The sequence below is a fragment of the Tasmannia lanceolata genome, unplaced genomic scaffold (assembly GCF_043159265.1).
Source record: "Tasmannia lanceolata isolate RefF3 unplaced genomic scaffold, GAP_Taslan_0.1 ptg000007l, whole genome shotgun sequence".
NCBI lineage: Eukaryota > Viridiplantae > Streptophyta > Magnoliopsida > Canellales > Winteraceae > Tasmannia > Tasmannia lanceolata.
The window spans coordinates 4,386,194-4,405,624 of NW_027518684.1; the positions used below are offsets into that span (position 1 = coordinate 4,386,194).

The following is a 19,431-nucleotide window of genomic DNA, read 5'->3' on the forward strand; positions in this document are numbered from 1 at the left end:
GAACTCTCAAGCCAAGTCTCTCTCTCTCTCTCACACACACACATACAAACACACATTTTTTTCCTCTGGGCTGTTTCCATAACCTTAAGGCCCTGATTGTTTTGGATTTTGAGAACCCGATTTCGATCCGAATGTTGGAATCGAGCATAATTGGTGTCAGATCCGATGTCCAGCTCCCATTCAGGCACGGTCCGATTTGGAACGGACCTCGGACCGTGCGACCCAGACAAAGTAGATACAAAGAATGATCCGAACCGGATCCGTTGACAAAAACTTATGAATTGACCAAAATACCCTTATTTCAATTAATAGAATCTTGTACCCAAATGTCCCTCTCGTGAGCATGAAAGTACCATCCAAGCGTACCCTTCTCTTCTCAACCCCTTCCCCTTACCTTTACCTCCAAAACCAACCCTCAAACCTCCACACTCAAACCTCTTTCGTTGAACAACTCCAAAATTCTCAAGATTTAAACACAACAATCACAATCCATTCCAAACTTCTAAAGTCCGGATTCTCCAATGACACCTTCACCACCAACCATCTCCTTAATTCCTATCTAAAATCCCAAAGAACAAACGATGCACATCACCTGTTTGATGAAATGCTTGACCCAAATGTGGTATCCTGGACCTCTCTCATGGCCGGGTACGTCCACATTGGTCGACCCAATGAAGCCCTCCTACTCTTTTCCAAAATGCCGGAAAATAAAATTCTGCCCAATTCTTTCACCCTCGCCACCGCCATTAATGCCTGCTCGATTATTTCAGATATCAAAACCGGCCGTAAGATCCATGCCCGAATTGAAATATTGGGTCTTCACTCAAACCTTGTAATATCCACTTCCCTTATTGATATGTATGGGAAGTCTAACAATGTGGACACTTCTCGTCGGGTGTTCGACAAAATGCCTCAAAGAAACATTGTTTCTTGGACTTCCATGATTTCGGCTTATGCCCAAAATGCGCACGGCCATGATGCGCTCGAACTCTTTGGGGAATTCCTCCGTGAAAATTCTTCGACATTGCCGAACCATTTCATGTTGTCTAGTGTTCTCAATGCATGTGCGAGCTTGGGTAGATTGGTGGCCGGAAGAGCAACCCACACGGCCGTGATCCGTCATGGATATGATCTTAATGATGTTGTTGCCTGTGCACTTGTGGATATGTACGCGAAATGTGGTTCCATTGATTATTCGGTTAAGGTGTTTGGCCGAATTAGAGACCCGTCCGTGATCCCATATACGTCTATGATTATTGGCGCGGCTAAACACGGGCTTGGGAAACTATCTCTTAATCTGTTCAATGAAATGCTCGAGACAGGAATTCGGCCGAATGATGTTACGTTCGTTGGGGTCCTCTACGCTTGTAGCCACTCAGGTCTCATTGATGAAGGCCTCGAACACTTGGATTCGATGAGTAAGAAGCATGGTATCACACCCGAAGGAAAGCATTATGTTTGTGTAATTGACATGTTAGGGCGCGCTGGCCGCCTTGATGAAGCTTATAGGTTGTCAAAGGATATTGCAATGGATACCAATGATGCCACACTCTTGTGGGGTGCTTTGCTTTCAGCTAGTAGGATCCATGGTAGGTTAGAGCTTGCCAAGGAAGCAGGCGAGAGGCTAATAGAATTGAACCAACAAGTCGCCGGGGCTTATGTTACAATGTCAAACACTTATGCATTGGTCGGAAGGTGGGAGAATGTTTGGGGTCTCCGGTCGGAGATGAAGCGGCGGGGGATTCGAAAGGAGCCCGGGTGTAGTTGGATTGAGATTAAGAATGAGACTTATGTGTTTTATGCGGGGGATGTTTCATCGTGCGTGCGGGGGAATGAGGTTGCTGGTGTGTTGAGGGAATTGGAGGTGAGGCTGAAGGAGAGAGGGTATGTGGGAGGTGGGAATGGTTTGGTTTTTGTTGATGTTGAGGAGGAGACCAGGAAGGTGATGGTTGGGTTGCACAGTGAGAGATTGGCTTTGGGGTTTGGATTGATAAGTATTCCTAAAGGTGTGAGTATTAGAGTGATGAAGAACTTGAGGATATGTGGGGATTGTCATGAGGCTTTCAAGTTGATTAGTGAGATTGTGGAGAGAGATTTTATAGTGAGAGATGTGAATAGATTTCATCATTTTAGAGATGGGGAATGCACTTGTGGGGATTATTGGTGATTGACTGTTTCAAAACGTGGATGCAGGTCAAATCGCAGCCAAAATAGATCCTAATTGACTTGCCCGATCTGTGGTCAGGTCGAGTACTCGGTTGGCTCGGCTGAGTTCTCGTTTGACGCGGTCATAACGCGAGAGAGTCAAAGGAGTTTTGATTGACTTTAGGGCAAAATGCAGACTCAATGCGGCCAAGGTAAAAGGGAGTTGATTGGGGGAGTCTACAATGATGCGGAAGAGTTTTGAAACTATATACGGGTGATTCACATCAAACATTGCCCTAGTAGGGACGTAGATGCCTTTGAATGATATGCAATAATTTAGAAAAAGCACATGGAGGGGTCTCTTTTATGTTTCTCAACCATTTTCAAGCGAACTCAAACAATCTAAGAAGGGTTGATGGTTTCATGCAAGATGACTGCTCTAGTGGATCCAATGGACATTTATAAGTTATAACTAATATTATCAATTTGTAGATGAATTGAGGTAAATGATCTCTTCTAAATTGAGGGAAAGCGATGGTTACTATACGTGCTTGATGATCGAGAGTGATCCTATGGATATTTTACATCAAAAGAAACCGATCCTTAACGAAAATAATGCTCCCTCAAAAAATAAAAAAATAAAAAATTCTGTGTCTATTTTTCCTAGGGTAGCCAGAAGTACTAGTGGGGCTGCGTATTCACTGATCCAAGACATTTATTGGATCAACCTTGCCGTAGATGGGCCATGAACCATAATCAAGTCTTATATAATGATCTTGTTCCCCAATTTGGGGCCTTCACATGGATGATTAGAAAATAAAACAAATGTGAAATCTCTACTAATAAGGTTTACTTCTAGTTGTGTATTTGTTTCTATCAGCTCTTCATCTTAGGGGTCTTTGCTAAAGAAGTCTTCTACTTTGCTTTATTTGCAAAAAACTGTCTTCTAGTCTGAAAATTTGCAAATTAAGTCATCACATTTGACTATTTAAGTGAATTTTGCACGTCAGGTCATGCCATATCGTGACCAAATTACCCGCGATGGCTTGCTTTTGGGTCCTTCCATGTACGTGAACCAATGAAAATCACCTACTTAAAGAGACCAAAATACGGTGACGATAAGTAATATATTTTGATAGGGTGAGTTCCAGTCCCACCAACTCAACTCAAGCTCAGACATTCTTCAAATTATTTCCATACTAATTCAAATCAAGGCTGAAGGCCAAGGCCATTGAATGAGGTCACTCACATCCCAGTACCACTCTCGCCCAATCACACTAAACTTCAGAGTTCCAATGGGATCAAATGCATTTGTGCTGCTATGATCCCACCCTAAGAGTTGTATTTTTTGTAATATTTAAAAACTATAATATTTCATTTTCAGGCTTTACATTTCGATGACCTCTTCGTCCGCCCGCCCGCCCCCACCACGCACCCAGGCACTCCTAATCCTAAGCCCTATCTGTTTACAACATAAGTACGACCTAGGACAGTGATGTCCTATCCAAGTTGAATTTTTTGTAATATTTAAAAACTATAATATTTCATTTTCAGGCTTTTCATTTTGATGACCTCTTCGCCCGCCCGCCCGGCCCCACCACGCACCCCAGCACTCCTGATCCTAAGCTCTAACTGTTACCAGCATAAGTACGCCCTAGGACAGTGATGTCCTATCCAATTTGAATTGGATCATGATCCGAAATATTTCATCCGGTCATGTTCCGAAATAATTTTCAAACCAATGGCTACCTCTAGGTCATGACGAGAAATAATTTTGAACCTTATAAAATTGATCCAGTGGATACGATTTGGATCCAATCCATCAGACCATCTGGGTCCAATGACACCCTTAGCTGGTAAGATCATTTGTGGGGCCAGAAAACATCATATGTGGGCCAAACTGCATGAAATTTTGAAATCAACCAAGACAGGCCCCACATGTAAATAAAGAGTAGGACCCACTATAATCATCACTTAAATTTATATTCGCTCCCTTTTCTTCCCCGTGCCACCCACTTCTAGGGTATTCATGAATCATGACTACTCTTTTACACGAAGAGAGGGTGGCATCGGGAAGAATAGGGGAGAATATATCATGGGAAATGTTATCAGCACTACTGTATTTTGATGAGGGCACTCTCACTTTATTAAAAGTACGGTATGGCCCGCACCATAGGATGATCGTCCATTAGATGAGCCATTGCCACAGCCTACAATCATTTCCATAGGCTGATCCTAACACTCCGATCTGAATGTTAGAGGGTTGACCCTAACCCTCTATAGATCGGAGGGTTAGAATCAACATGTGGAAGTAATTTTTGGGGCACAAACTATTTAGATCTTCCTATGGTGAGGGCCATACCATACTTTTAATAAAGTGAGGAGTGCCCTCATCAAAATAGAGCAGTGCTCATAACATTTCCCTTTTAAATACCTTGGGCGCTCCCAATAATTTAGAGGCATTCCACTTCTGACAGTGGGGAAAAAGTTGTAGTAGTGAGATGACACGTTGCGACTACAGAATTGGGGGAAAGAAGGGCCTTCTAGTTTTAGAGGAGCATGAGGAAACTCTTTTTTAACTTTGTTTCATTTTGGATGGGAAAATTGGTAGTGCCACTCCTAAATTTGTCACGTTTTTCATCTTCATCGACAAAGATAAAAAAGCAAAGTCTGATTGCAGAGACAGTGGAATTGCCACAATACCCATTTTCACCATCTTTTGTTTGTCTTTAACTGAAAATGATTGCATTTCCACCTCTATTGTTCGACTGTAAATGGAAAACACAAACAGAGGAGTGGAAATATCATTTTATGATGCATGGAAAAGTCCCAAGAAAAAGCGGGGTTGAAGGGAATCCAACGTCAAAAGGGTGTCATAACAAAAAGGAAAGGGAAGCGATATTTTCTCCGCCCTCTTAACGGATAAAATCCCCCCCTTTAATGTTATCCGGTAAGTTTCATAGGCAAAGAAACCGTTAAAGTGGGTGAATTTATCCCCAAGCAATGAACCATTGTCACAGAAACCGCTGGGGGGGGGGGGATATCATTTCCCAAAAGAAATCAGTTTTGTAATTGGTATGAATCAATGAGATTGTGGTCGGAAAACAGGGGAACAGCTGTTGATAATTGGTCATATGGCCCCTACAAGAAGCACAATTCTCCTCCCGTTATGCTCATTGAGTCACATACATGCATACTCATCATATATGGGATTTGTTAGGGACCATCGTACCCATTTCGCAGATGGTCTTGCTAGGGATCATCACACCCATTTCGCATATGGTCTGTCGCATGTCGGACTAGCCATCTCGTGAATGATGACAAAATCTGCTGAAAAGTAAGCCTCTGTGGCTGGTCTCATATGCGACATACCATCTTCGAAGTACCTTCTGCGATGGCCCCTAGCAAATCGTTACTTACACGGTAGGAGTGCAACTTGGGCCAGGGTCAACTCGACCCCATGGGTTCAATCCCATTTTGGCTTGTTGGATTGGGTTAGCATTTCCTCGGGTTGGGTTGGGCCAGGGTTCGAAAAGGACTCGACGGGTTGGGTTCAACCTGATTTCAGCTTGGGTTGGGTTGGCATTTCCTCGTGTTGTGTTGGGCTAGGGTTCGAAAAAGCCAACCCATTGGGTTCGGTTAGGGTTGAGGTCTTCGGCAATCTGAATTGACCCTCTACCGTCCCAGACCCATCACCCTAATTTTATTGCGATTTGTTATGATTTTTTTTTGGGTATTTTTTCTGTTTTTGCCTTGGGAACCAATTCGTTCCAACCGACCCAACCCTTCCCTATTTGAAAATTTGGATTGGGTTATTGAGAGATTTAAAAGGTGAGTTGGGTTAGGGCTGATCCTCCTTGACCCGAGGCTTAGGTTTCATCGTGTTGGCAGTTGAGGTATTGGGTCCTTGGATTGGGCTGGGATTGGCCTGAACCAGATCCAACCCGGACCGAGTTGTAGATCTAACACACAAATAAGCATTTGTGACTTTAATTCAAATATGTGAGGATGTATATGTGATCTACACCGTTCATTTTGGGAGCAGCATCATAAAAGGGCCATAATCTGACTGGGTAATCCTACCCTTCCTATTGGAGGACTTTTGAATTTTGATGACTGCAAATCGACTGTACAAGATAAACAGTGTTTCCATTAGTCTACAATCAATGGATGGATGCAATCTATCTATAGGATCTGTTTGAGTTTTGTCCATGGTCCACAATATGAATGGTTTAGATCATGTGCATATGTGCCACGTGGACCCATTGCTACAAATTTGTTGAAAAATTCCCAAATTTTCATGCCCTACTTTAAATATTAAAAAATCTGTTTTTTTTTATTAAATTAGAATTTTCCAAATTACAAATTTGAGCAATAATTACTTAATTTCTCATATATTATCTGTAAATCTCATGAAAATATTCAAAATAATTCAAAAAGACATTACAGGGAAAGCTGAATTCACATCTATCTTTAGAAGAGGAAAATGATCTGAGACATACGATGCATACCGATGTTGAAAACTCCCTCGGTTGATCATTGACTCGCCTGAGTTGACTCGGTTTTACCTTAGCTGAATTCCCATCAAAGTCCATGTTTTGCCCAACTGAGTCGGTCACAAACTCCTTCCTTTTACTTGTTTGCGTGACTGAAAAAATGACTGCATCAATAATTGGAGCCCCTCCCGGACGAATTGATAAAATACTAATATGATCAAATAAAAATTCCTTTGACTCTCCCAAGTTAATTAAAATTAACTACACTGATAATTGACTCATACAAGTCGACTTAGTTTTACCTTAGTCGAATTCTTGTCCAAACTCCAAGTTCTTAAACACTCATGCCGATACACACTAGTAAATACAACAATATCAAGCTTTGGGGAGTTGCCACTTGTCAATAAAGCTCCTACGTAAAGAGGGATGGTCGAGATTTTGCAACCCCAAAAAGCCATTTCACCGGCTCACTTTTTCAGAAGGGCCAACCCCATATGAGTTAAACGAATAAGACAAAATCAAATGGCTTTTTGCAAAATTGCCCTGACAATCCCTTACAAAAATGCATAGCTGCAATATGTACATATACATACATATACATACGCACAATATGTACATATACATATACATATATACCCATGTGGGTAAATGTGTATGTCTATATATAGGCCTCTCTCAAGCCAAAGGTGGGAGTAGTTAGAAACAACTGGTTTGCTTGTAAGTTCCATATCCATGGCTCGTGCACCTCGTTCTGCCTCTCCCACGGTCAAGGTCGGCCATGTCCATGATGTTCAAGAGCTCAGAAAAGCTCGGCCGACGAATATCCCAGACCGGTATGTCCGCGACATGGCAGAGAGGCCTACATTAGCTTCAATTCCTACTTCTATGAACATACCTGTAATAGATATGTCAGAGCTCAAACAACAATCCCAGGAAGAATTGGCAAAGCTAGCCCTTGCCTGCGAAGAGTGGGGATTTTTTCAGGTAATACTTTGTTTCTACTCTTTTACATATGTAAATAATTTATATGTTAAGCTTCTCTTATTATCTTTTAGTTATTATTCTCTGTTTCTTTGGATGTAAAACGGGCCTAAAACAAATTTTATGCCCATTTTTAGTAAATGAGTTAAGTTTGTTCTAATTAGGAAGCTTTATTTTTCTAATAGGTAATCAACCATGGAATCAACACAATGTTACTAGAAAGGATCCAAAAGTTGTCCATGGAGTTTTTTATGTTGCCTTTGGAAGAGAAAGAGAAGTATCCTATGGCGCCGGGAACTATTCAGGGATACGGGCATGCGTTCGTCTTCTCAGAGAATCAAAAGCTAGATTGGTGCAACATGTTAGCACTAGGAGTAGAACCACGCTTCATGAGAGATCCTAAGCTTTGGCCCACAAAGCCTGCTCACTTCATGTATTTATTTTATTTTTGAGATAGAAAATCTATCTTGACCCATGCTCTCAATTTTATGTTTTTCTCTAATTGATCACTGGTTAGAATTTTGATTACTTATTGAATTGCAATTGCATTTACTCTGTTTTTGTATGTTGTTTTAGTGAGACTCTGGATATTTATTCAAAGAACATAAGGAACTTATGTCAAAACCTGCTGAGATTCATTTCCAAGAGCCTTGGCTTGAAACCTGATGTATTCAATGACATGTTTGGAGCAGCCGTGCAAGCTGTAAGGATGAATTACTATCCTCCATGCTCGAGACCAGACCTGGTTTTGGGTCTGAGCCCACATTCAGATGGAAGTGCTCTTACTGTGTTACAGCAAGATACTGGCTCAGTTGGCCTACAAATTTTCAAGGAAAACACTTGGGTGCCTGTCCACCCCATCCCAAATGCTCTAGTGATCAACATTGGAGACACAATTGAAGTAATCCATCTGCTTTTCAACTTTTCTCGATATTACAATTAGAATCTATGTGAAATGCTCAATTGGGTTCTCACACAATTCTATAGTTCTTAAGAAAATTCTCAATTGGATCTTCATACAATCCTCTAACAATCCTCTAATTCTTGAATTATACAGGTTCTCACTAATGGAAAATACAAGAGCGTGGAACACCGAGCGGTGACAAACAAGGAGAAAGACCGGCTTTCGGTGGTGACATTCTATGCTCCTAGCTATGAGATTGAGCTTGGACCTTTGCCTGAATTCATCGACAAAAACCGCCCATGCAAGTATAGAAGGTACAACCATGGAGAGTACAGTCGACACTACATCACCAACAAGCTCGAAGGGAAGAGATCCTTGGATTTCGCCAAGATTCAATCTAACTTCTGATCTTAGACCAAGGTTTTAAATTTTGGTTTCGGTACCGATTTCGGACCCCACCGAAATCCGAAATTTTGTAACATTTTAAAAAAAAAAAAAAAATGGCATTTAAACAAAATTTCGGACCTAAATTTGAAATTTCGCAAAATTTCCAATTTCGGGAAATTTCAGTTTCGGTCCCCACCGAAACCCGAAATTTCGGATTTCGGTCGAAATTTAAAACCATGTCTTAGACCCCACAATGTCTCAATTTGCTTTGCACTTGTTTGTATGTTGCTACATATACAGTAACCTATCATTCTGTAGTTGGTCAGTTCCTCAAGTCTGTCTGTAAATAATTAAAGAATAAAATATCTCAAGTTGGCCCTTTTGGTTCAAACAGTGCATCTTTGTTGGGGTTACTGTTCATGGGGAACTTCTTGTCAAGTTTCTTTGGAAGATTTTGTATGAAAACGAGTCAATGAATACTTGTGGGTCTTATTGTTTATTGAAAGTTTCTCCCTATTTGCAACAGTGTAATGGTTATAATACTTGAAAAAAATTGAATCTAAGGGGAACTGTGAGCACAAGTAGAAGGTGGAATCAAATTCAAAATGAATCACTTTACTTTTGGTTGTCATTGAGATTCTTAGACTGGAAAGAACCATGCAATTTTGGGGCAAAACCTAGCAGCTCAATAGCGACAAGATCAAGGGCTGGCAGACTCTCTCTTTCTATTCCATTGCTTATGGAGACCTTTTCAGTGGAGGGGATACTATATGGAATCTTATTATATAATATTAAAACTGCTGCTTTTGAAGAGAGAGCAGCACTAGAGAAGCCACTTGTTGGGAATTTGATGATGCCAACTGAAATACTGGCAAATGGTTTTTATGATGTTCTCTGGTTTTCATTATTAGAACTAAAATTTCAAACACCAATGACATGAAAGAGAGAGACACCAATGAAGAGAGAGAGAGAGAGAGCAAAAAAATCATATGAAATTCAGACAATGCTAGCAGTGTGAAACAACCAATTACTCCAAAAACTTAAGCTTGTTAGAGTTGGTTTTATTTAATCATTTATACTTTAACACTCCCCCTCACGTGTGGCCCTTCTTTTTTCCTTTTGGGTTGGCCGTACACATGGATTTTTAGTACCAAGAAGTTGTTATGTTTTGAACCCAGGACCTGGACCTGCTGTGAGGAAATGGCTCTATACCATGTGAAACAACCAATTACTCCAAAAACTTAAGTTGTTAGAGTTGGTGTTATTTAATCATTTATTCTTCAACAAGCACAGATCGACCCACAAGTTGAATGATTAATAGAAAGATTTAGCAAAGGGATTGAGCCTCTAGCTCAATGGCCAAGGCTTTGTTCTTGAACCCAGAGGTCGGACGTTCACATCCCAGCTTACCTACCAAAAAAAAAAAAAAAATTTTTTAGCATAAACCCATAATATTTTTCCATTTAAATGAACTGGAAAAAATATCATATTGGTTAGTAACAATACTATTTAACTTGGTAAAATCTAGTATTTTCTTATTAAGACAAAATAGAACTGCAATTCTCCCATTACGAATATTTTTTGGGGCCTCTAATGATGCTAGTCTAGCAAATGGGTTTCTGATGTACAGCTGGTTTTCATCACTCTCACAACAGAAGATTCTAACTCTCATGACATAAGAGAGAGGCAAAAGAAGAAATAAAATAATCAAATCCACTGCAATTTTTTTATTGAAGACTATGCGTTTGTTCATTTGAATTATAATTGTTCAAAGGAAGGAAATTAGCTTAAACCAATGATATTTTTCCATTAAGAAAATCTAAAAGAATCATATTAATTGGTAAAGTTTTCGTAACCCACTGTTAAACTCTATAAAAAAAGAAGTCACTGTTCTCTTTGGAGGAGAACAAACTTTAATAACATCTTCACAAGTATCATAAATCATGAATGTTCTTTTATAAGATTTAATGTGGGATTGGCTAATCTTCACATCTGAGCTTTCATAAGCTTGATGAAGACAGTTGGAGAAAACGATTGAATTGATATTCAGTTGGATACGATGTGAGATTCACACGGTGACCAGAAAAACACACCAAAAGAAAGTATTTCAGAAGCACTAGAGGTAAATAAGGGACTTGCCTAGAAATCTAGAAAAGGTAAAGCTATCACCCATTGGCTGAAAGAAAGACCAACATGTACAAAACCTGTTTCGTTGCAGTTATTTAGGGCGGAGATAGTGGTATAAGTAGTCAACTGGGTGGAGACAAGGCTTGGATTTGCCTAGAACTTACCTCGTAGAATAGTGGTAAGTAGTGTTGGGTTGTCAACCTCGTAGAGTATTGGTAGGAAGTGTGATTACCAATATGGAGGGAGAAGAGAGAGAGGGGAGAGAAATCCAAGCAAAATTTCACCTTTTTTGTGGCCTCAGGCTTGGATTTCTTTGGGAGAAGACAAGGATGACACATAAGCAAAACAAGCAATGATTAAGGAGGAAACATCCCTGGTCTCTAGGGATTTTCATGCCTATACTAGCAACCAAACAAGGACTTTTGCTGACGTGGCACCCTAATGCCAAGTGAAGCCTCTAAGCCATCATTGTTAAAGTATAAAAGATTAAATAACGCCTTCTCCAACAGCTTAAGCTTTTGGAGCAACTGGTTGTTTCACAATGGTACCAGAGCAAATGCTTGGGTTCAAACCTCCTTGATAGCAAAATCCACATGCAGTGGCCAAACCCAAAAAGGGGCCACATGTGCCATGTGTAGGCCGACCCAAAGAAAGATGGGCCACACGTGAGGGGGAGTGTTAAAGTATAAAAGATTAAATAACGCCTTCTCCAACAGCTTAAGCTTTTGGAGTAACTGGTTGTTTCACAATCATGGCTTTTGTGCAACAAAACATTTGACTGTTTTTGGCTACTTAGGTTGTCGACCAACTGGTCTGTCCTATCAGGTTAAAATGGACCTTTAAACTAAGGCTAATCTAAATCTACGATCCTCGATTGATTATTAATCTACAGTTGGGGCTCTAAAAATTAATATTGCTGGTGGCTGCATTTTATATAAGGTAATATAGAGTATTAATTATCATCTAGGTATTGTCCATCATCCTTTGCATATTACCCATAGCCACGTGGTACTTTGATGCAATCCAAAAACCCAGAGGTTTCTTGTCTCCTAGTAGCGGAGGCAAAATAGACAAAATACAGAAGAAAAGTGCCCTTCGATCATTATCGTAGCGAGTAGAATAATACTTTGATCACCATCTAAGGGGATGAGATTTACTTCGTTCCCGTCGAAGTCGAGTTTTTAAGAGCGAAATTGGAAAAAACTCCTGGTGAGGCTAATTCTAGCAACCCGAAATTTCTCAAAGAACTCAAAAGCTTAAAGGCCAATTTTCATTCAATAATTCAATTAAGTCGACTACAATGCTTTGAATAAAAACTTGACTAAAATAAAGTAAAACTAGAAATCCAGTAATAGACATGTAACTTCATCAAATCACATCCAAATCGCATGATCTTGGGCTCATGATATAGGTAATTTAAAAGCCTTTTTAATGATACAAAAATCAAGCCAAACGAACAAGATTTAATATCTAAAAAGTAGGCTAAAAATAAGATGACGAAAATATAAATTTGAAGAATAAAGGACTTATTCCACACTTAGTGGTCAAGGACGAACCACACGTTCTTAGACCTCTCTAATTTGCTATTGATAGGTTATTCTTCATCATCATCATCATCATTATTTTTATTTTTATTTTTATTTTTATTTGTGTGTGCGCGTGCTGGTTGTGGCGTGGACTCGCGGGGGGGGGGGGGGGGGGGGGGGGGGTGGAATTGTAAATTTGTAATAGCCCTTTGGCATCTAGTTTATAAATGTAAAATAACTTTCAATTTTGCTATTAGAGATTCGGACAGAAAGAAAAGGATCAAAAGGAATCCTCCGTTAAAGTTCAACCTTATTAGGGTCTTAGTGGATTGTGACCTAGACATTGGTGGATCCAATCCAAATCCTGCCCAGCCCATTGCACCCCTAGTTGGGATGGTCTACCAAAACATGTTGGTGAAGTATCAGTTTATTTTTCTCCACACACACAACCCCCCCGCGCTAGACACCAAATGGGAGTTGAAAAGGACCCCATTGTTGACTGGTTAGATCTCACCCGATCTCAATTGCATGGTAGTAGAAAATACATGGACCCAGATGGGTGCAACATGGCCCTTGATCATAACTTTTTGATTGGTGATCTACAACTGAAAGGTTAAGAGAAAAATCAACCAATGGGATCGCATTGAGCGACCACGTAAAGTTTTGTGAATTTCCATGATAAGGCCCACCTCTTGGTTGTGTATACGTCTTGCACATACATTGGAGACAATAGACAGGTTCTTGAGACTTTTGTGGAATTTCCGCAGGCAATCCACGTTTGGTTGCTGGGCCAAAATAATCCTAGGAACCAAAATAACCCCGCACGAAACCCCAGGAAGGAAAAAAAAATACTCCCAGGAACCAAAAATAAGCTTGCAGAAGAATTTTTTTCTTCCCAACAGTTCAAGCAACCAAACATAGGATTTTTATTTTACCGGGATACTTCCAGGGAGTTTTTTTTTCCACTAATCTCCCGGGAAGTTTTTTGTTCCACAAAAATCCCAAGAACCAAAAAAATTCTGGCAGCCCAATGGAATATTTGTGGGCCCGATTATAAGAGATGGGCGAAAAAGGAGAGGGAGAGACTTGAGATGGCAGAGTGGAGAGAGCATGGAAAGTCTCTAAAAAGGATGAAAATAAAATGAAGGAGAGAGAGGGAGAGGCTTGAGTTGACATGAGTGGAGAGAGCATGAAAAGTATTTAAGAACGATGAAAATAAAATTTACTTAAAAATGGTTTTTTCCCCCTATTTTTAAATTGCTTTACATGCCCAATCATTTAAAGGGAGTGACTTTCATCATGGATGGGATCCCTTTGGACATTTTTAGCAACCATGAAAAATTATTCCATGAAATATTCGTGGGCCCAATTGTAGGAGACGGGTGTCGCATAGGAGTCTGGGAGAGATGCAAAGAGAAGTATGTCCAGTCCTCCTCTTCCAATTCGCACCCATCATTCAACAATTCTGAGATCGTCATCTTGAAAGTGTCGAGATGTTTGTGTTTCCTTCAATCCGAAGAGTATATAGTTCTTCTTGAGAAATAGTTTGTTTGTTAGCAATTTCTCCCTGTAGAGACTCGAGTTTGCTTGAAATCCCGGTCACAGTCCCTTCACCATTCATATTGTACATGACTTCATTTACCTGAGAAAAAAACCAGTTACTCCAAATGCTTAAGCTATTAGAGTCGATGTTGTTTAATCATTTATATGTCAACACTCCCCTCAACTCATGTGTGGTCCCTCTTATTTTATATATGAGAGAACATTTCCTACACACTTGTGTAGGTAAGTTACCTACACACTACCTTAAAATACAGTGGGGGCCCACATTGTTTGGGTGATCCAAACAATTCATTTGAATGGTCCTCATATAGATAGGGTGTCCACAAAAAATCAGATCCATAGGATCATCCCAACCCTACGATTTGTGGAGGTAAAATGGACGTGTATAAACCTTCACAAATTACTCCATTTTTTGCCTCCATAGTTTGAATGGTTAGGATGATCCTATGGATCTGATTTTTTGTGGACACCCTATCTATGTGAGGATTATTCAAATGAATGGTTTGGATCACCCAAACAATGTGGGCCCCCACTGTATTTTAAGGTAGTGTGTAGGTAACTTACCTACACAAGTGTGTAGGAAATGTTCTCTTTATATATATATATATATATATATATATATATATATATATATATATATATATATATATATATATATATATATATTTATTTATTTATTTATTTATTTATTTATTTTCTTTTTTTGGAAAAGGGCGCGGGGGGGGGGGGGGACTTGTACATGTGGCCCGTCCTAATATTGAGGAGTTGTTGGGTCTTGAACCCAGGATCTGCTGCGAGGCAGTAGCGTGTGACAAACAATTACTTAAAAAACTTAAGTAGATAGAGCTTGTGTTATTTAATCATTTATACTTCAAACCTCTCCCTCGCATGTGGCCTCTCTTTTGGGTTGGCCGTAGACATAGATTTTTAATATTAAGGAGTTGTTGGGTTTTGAACCCCAGGCCTAAGAGACAATAGCTCTGAGATACCATGTGAAAACAACCAATGACTACAAAAGCTAAGCTGATAGAGTTGGTGTTATTTAATCATTTATACTTCAAACACTCCCCCTCACATGTGGCCCCTCTTTGCCGCCTGAGAGGGAGACTTGAAATGACAGGAGTGGAGAGCATGAAAAATATCTAACGAACTACGACAAAAAAATACACTACTTAAAAATAGGTTTTTGTTTCCGTTTTTCAAGGACCTTTCATGCTCCCATAACACTATGGGTGCAACTCGGGTCGGGTTGGGTCGGGTTGAGGCCAACCCAAACCCGACCCGAGCAACCATTTGGTCAACCTGAACCCGACCCGACCTGAGGAACCCTTTTTGCCAACCCGAACCTGACCCAACCCGAGATTTTTAAGCTTAAAAAATTAAAAAAATTATTAAAAAAGTCGGGTTCACTCGGGTCGGGTTGCCCAAGTCCTCAATTCGAACCCAACCCGACTTTTTCCCAGGTTGAACCCGTTGGGTTCGGGTTGAGCCCGCCCAAGTTGCACCCCTGCATAACACTCGCCCTCTCAAGTCTCTCCCTCTCCCACCCATCCCTCTCAAGTGGCCCAACAAATATTCATTGGAAAAATGTTTTTCATGGTTGCCAAACATGTCCTTAGTTGGTCAAAATTAAATAACATAAAACCTTGTTGATTCAGACACCCACTAATACAAAAGTCAGTTTAAGCCCACAAATACAAAAGCCAGTTTAAGTTAGGACTCTATTACCATCACTTGCTGGACATTCTACACACAACTCTGACATCAACACTCACCAAACTGAACACTGATATGGGCCCAAGTGAAGTGCAAAATGCAAGGAAAGAACGGTTAGGAAGAGAAGAGCAATTCTAAGTAAGAGAGGCAAAGAGTTTACATAACACACTCCAAGAAAAGCAATGGTAGGAGACTTGGAATAAACAAAAGAAAAGAAAACAAAAGAAAGATAAAGAAGAAACCTTAGACAAAGGGTGGCCGACCCAAATGAGCAATGAGATGGGTGTTTTTTTTTTGGATGGTTGTGGAGAAAGCAGTCCTTGTGCCATCATCATCAACTGTAATCAAATTACAGCAGATTCACCACTACTTCTATGAATATTCTTCTACTTAATTTTTTTCAGAAACACCCATATTTGTTTCTATTATTGGAGTGGTTGCTTTAACGAATGGGATCAGATTTTGGCCTCTTATAGACTCTTTCACACCAACCAAAATGCTTGAACGTGGAGCATTAGGCACAGTGCCATCACCACTATTTGATCGTTCTGAGTTTGATCCCCACACGGATTCTTTATTTTCGTAACAAAAGAGAATCCCATATCAGCATTGAGAATGTAGATGATAGCTTATCTTCGTTTCAAACATTGATCTTGCTTAATGTGGAATGCAAATTATAAGACAGGTTGTTAGTGTTTGATAGTAATTTGAGGGAGATTGAAGCAACTTAAATAAATACGCAGTTTTTGGATGTTGACCATGGTTAAAAACATCAGTATCAGCGGGTCGAAGGCCAAAACGATATATGCAATTATATCAGCGATACGTATTGACTATAACTACCTAAATATTCAATCAGCTTAGACAAATATTGGGCATAAAGTATTTGGAGAAGTTCTCCCTCTTTCATTATTAAGAAGGAATGAAAATGTAGATCTTCAACTCAACTCAACTCAACTCAACTCAACTCAACTCAGCCTTTGTCCCAAACTAGTTGGGGTCAGCCAATGAATCCTTTAGAAAATTTTCATGAAGAAGGTGAAAAAATCTACCCTGCTCAAATTGATCAAGTTTAATCTTGATACTGATAGGGTTCGTCTACATGGATCATTTTCTTCCTCTCTTATCCAAGGTCATGTTCTCTGCAGTCTTTCCTCACAGTTTTTACTCAAGTTAAACATGTATATCTTCTATTTATAAAATAATATCTTGTGGTTAGAATCTCAAATAAAGATGATGAGTTTGTTTGGACCCCCTACAACTCAGGATTATTCTCTACCAGATTGGCCTGGAATATGGTATTAGAAAAAGTTCCAACAAAAAAGATGGCCGCATTACATTTGGATGGACCTTCCGTACAAAATAAGATGATTTATGCGGAAAATTTTTATGAACATTGTTCTAGTTGATAGTAGGCTAAAAGACATCCAAATCCCCATCTCATCCATGTGTAACTGCTAGGGGTGGTTATTCGGTTTAAACCAAACCGAATAGACCGAAATTTGGTAACCGAAATAATTTCGGTTACCAAAATTTCAGTAACCGAAACCAAACCGAAATTATCTGAAACCGAACCGAATAAAAATTCGATTATTTGGTTATAACCGAATTGTGGGAGAAAAAGAGGGAAAAAAAAATTAAAATCTCGGTTTGGATCGGAGGGCTAGGATCATCCGATCGAAATGATTTTTTGAGCACAACCTAATTAAGTTGTGATCAATCAAATGGACGGTTTTGATCATCCTACAGAGTGCACATATAGCACCTTTTTTTTTTTTTGGGAAAAAATGGTTTTCATCCATTATTTCGGTTATTCGGTTAACCGAATTTTATTTTTATTTTTTTTGTTGAGAAAAGCGAAAGGGAAAGCGAATAACCGAATTTCAAAAAAAAAAAAAAAAAAACCGAACCGAAAAGAAAAAAACCGAACCGAACCGACTTGGTCGGTTCGGTTATTCGGTTTTAACCGAATAATGCTCACCCCTAGTAACTGCCGTTCAACGCCTAGAGAAGAGACTACGGATCATGTGTCTCCTCTGGTGTAAAAATCTAGTCATAAATACACTAGAAGGGGTCGTCCCATGCACAAAAAAGGGGCGAAGATATTACTTTCCGAATTCTATTTGGATCGCCGCAACATAAATAGTTTGGGCAGCAACCGATTTATGTTTGGGTAAATCCAAAATGAATGATTTGGTTCAAACAAAAAAGGGGTGAATATCTAAGGCTTTCCTTTTCTTCTATCTGGTTTTCATCCTTGCGGCTTATTTATCTTCTAGCTTCAATGTTGCGATCAAAAGCATATCCACACGTGGCCACTTTCCCTGCATTGTTTCGCTTTTTTTTGGCCTACTATGAAACAGGGACACTTATGTGAGTAAGCACACACCACTTTAGTCTAATGGAGTTTGTGACTATCAAATGAAACATATGTAAGGAAAAGCAATGAAATGGTTTTTTCCAAGCATGACACTAACATAGTAGAGTGATGCAACATTTCCTTGGATTTGATGAATTGCTTGCTATAAATTTGTCTTCTACTATTACTTATATACCAATGAACCCAACGCAACCCAACCTTTATAATTCTACCTAGAGGTCAAAAATTAGAACAGGTTGTGTTCGAGCTGGAACCAAGCAAGTACAACAAAGATGCCAAGTTTAACAACAGTGAAACAGTGTTGAACTAAAGATGGAAAGTTAATCAAATTTCATGGAGAGAAAAACAAGATCAAACCGCCAAACACATGAAAAGCAAAATTCGGCAATCAAATAGTAAATATTATCCAGGAATTGAGCATTACTTTTAGAAAATAATTCATAATCATATATATGGTACTAGCATGTGTGGGAGTACAAATGAGAAGCTGTAAGTTGCAACTAAGGTGATACAACCATAGTACAGTCTGCAACATAGTTAACAAATACGCAAAGATGATATAGTTTGTACGCCATTCATCCAATAAGAGGCTCTAAAAAATGCACAAGTTGATTTTCTTTGCCTTTACTTTGAAATTCTAAATGGATTACTACAACAATTCCAGTTTCTATGTCAACAGACTGTCTGAACAGCCCTCTCATTGATATCTGAAATGGGAGATAGCCTTAATTATCAATAAATAGTTGTGCCAAAAGAATCAAAGCATCGGGAATAGCCTATTCTGCAAATTTCTACAACTTAAGACTAGATTTAAAACCATGAGTAGTAAAATGGGAAAAGAAAAAGTGAATGGCATAGAATACACCCAAAATTGGCGTGCACTTTCTGTGTTGCTTAAGAATAAAATGTTTTTCCTAACAATGGCCCCAACGCCCACAATGAAAGGGAATCCTGATTAATGAAATGCTTTACTACCAAATAATGAGTTTTGGGCATCTACAAACCGCACACGCCACAAGAAATTTGCAGTCCTGTAACAACAACAACAACAAAAAACAACAGAATGAAACATATCCCTCTTACAATGCCTGTCTTGCTTCCACAAGCCATCTTGGATATGAGGTAACTGTGAAAATCATTCCCATAACGATAAGGAAACAAAGATGATGGACATTTTTTTAGTAGTGAACTTAGGTAACTGTGAAG

At 39.5% G+C, this 19,431-nt stretch overlaps 2 protein-coding genes across 3 annotated transcripts; both read left to right on the forward strand.

Moving 5' to 3' along the window:
* Positions 1-54: 54 nt before the first annotated feature.
* Positions 55-2,857, forward strand: LOC143880831 (Tetratricopeptide repeat (TPR)-like superfamily protein). Its single transcript, XM_077383806.1, has one exon. The coding sequence runs from the start codon at positions 344-346 to the stop codon at positions 2,165-2,167; it is 1,824 nt and encodes a 607-aa protein (XP_077239921.1). The 5' UTR covers positions 55-343; the 3' UTR covers positions 2,168-2,857.
* Positions 2,858-7,309: 4,452 nt separating this feature from the next.
* On the forward strand, positions 7,310-9,412 carry LOC143880832 (protein LATERAL BRANCHING OXIDOREDUCTASE 1-like). Of its 2 annotated transcripts, XR_013251794.1 has the most exons (5): positions 7,310-7,625; positions 7,808-8,055; positions 8,199-8,523; positions 8,680-9,041; positions 9,079-9,412. XR_013251794.1 is itself a non-coding variant. In XM_077383807.1 (4 exons), the coding sequence occupies exons 1-4, from the start codon at positions 7,374-7,376 to the stop codon at positions 8,932-8,934; spliced, it is 1,080 nt and encodes a 359-aa protein (XP_077239922.1). In that variant the 5' UTR covers positions 7,310-7,373; the 3' UTR covers positions 8,935-9,412. The 2 variants fall into 2 exon arrangements, 1 of the variants encoding a protein (XP_077239922.1); XM_077383807.1 differs by having other exon boundaries at positions 8,680-9,412.
* Positions 9,413-19,431: the final 10,019 nt, after the last annotated feature.

Coding starts and splice junctions, on each gene's coding strand:
- LOC143880831 (XM_077383806.1), top strand. CDS start 344: ATGAAAGTACCATCCAAGCGTACCCTTCTCTTCTCAACCCCTTCCCCT.
- LOC143880832 (XM_077383807.1), top strand. CDS start 7,374: ATGGCTCGTGCACCTCGTTCTGCCTCTCCCACGGTCAAGGTCGGCCAT. Junction 8,056..8,198: donor ACAAAGCCTGCTCACTTCAT/GTATTTATTTTA, acceptor ATGTTGTTTTAG/TGAGACTCTGGATATTTATT. Junction 8,524..8,679: donor ACATTGGAGACACAATTGAA/GTAATCCATCTG, acceptor TGAATTATACAG/GTTCTCACTAATGGAAAATA.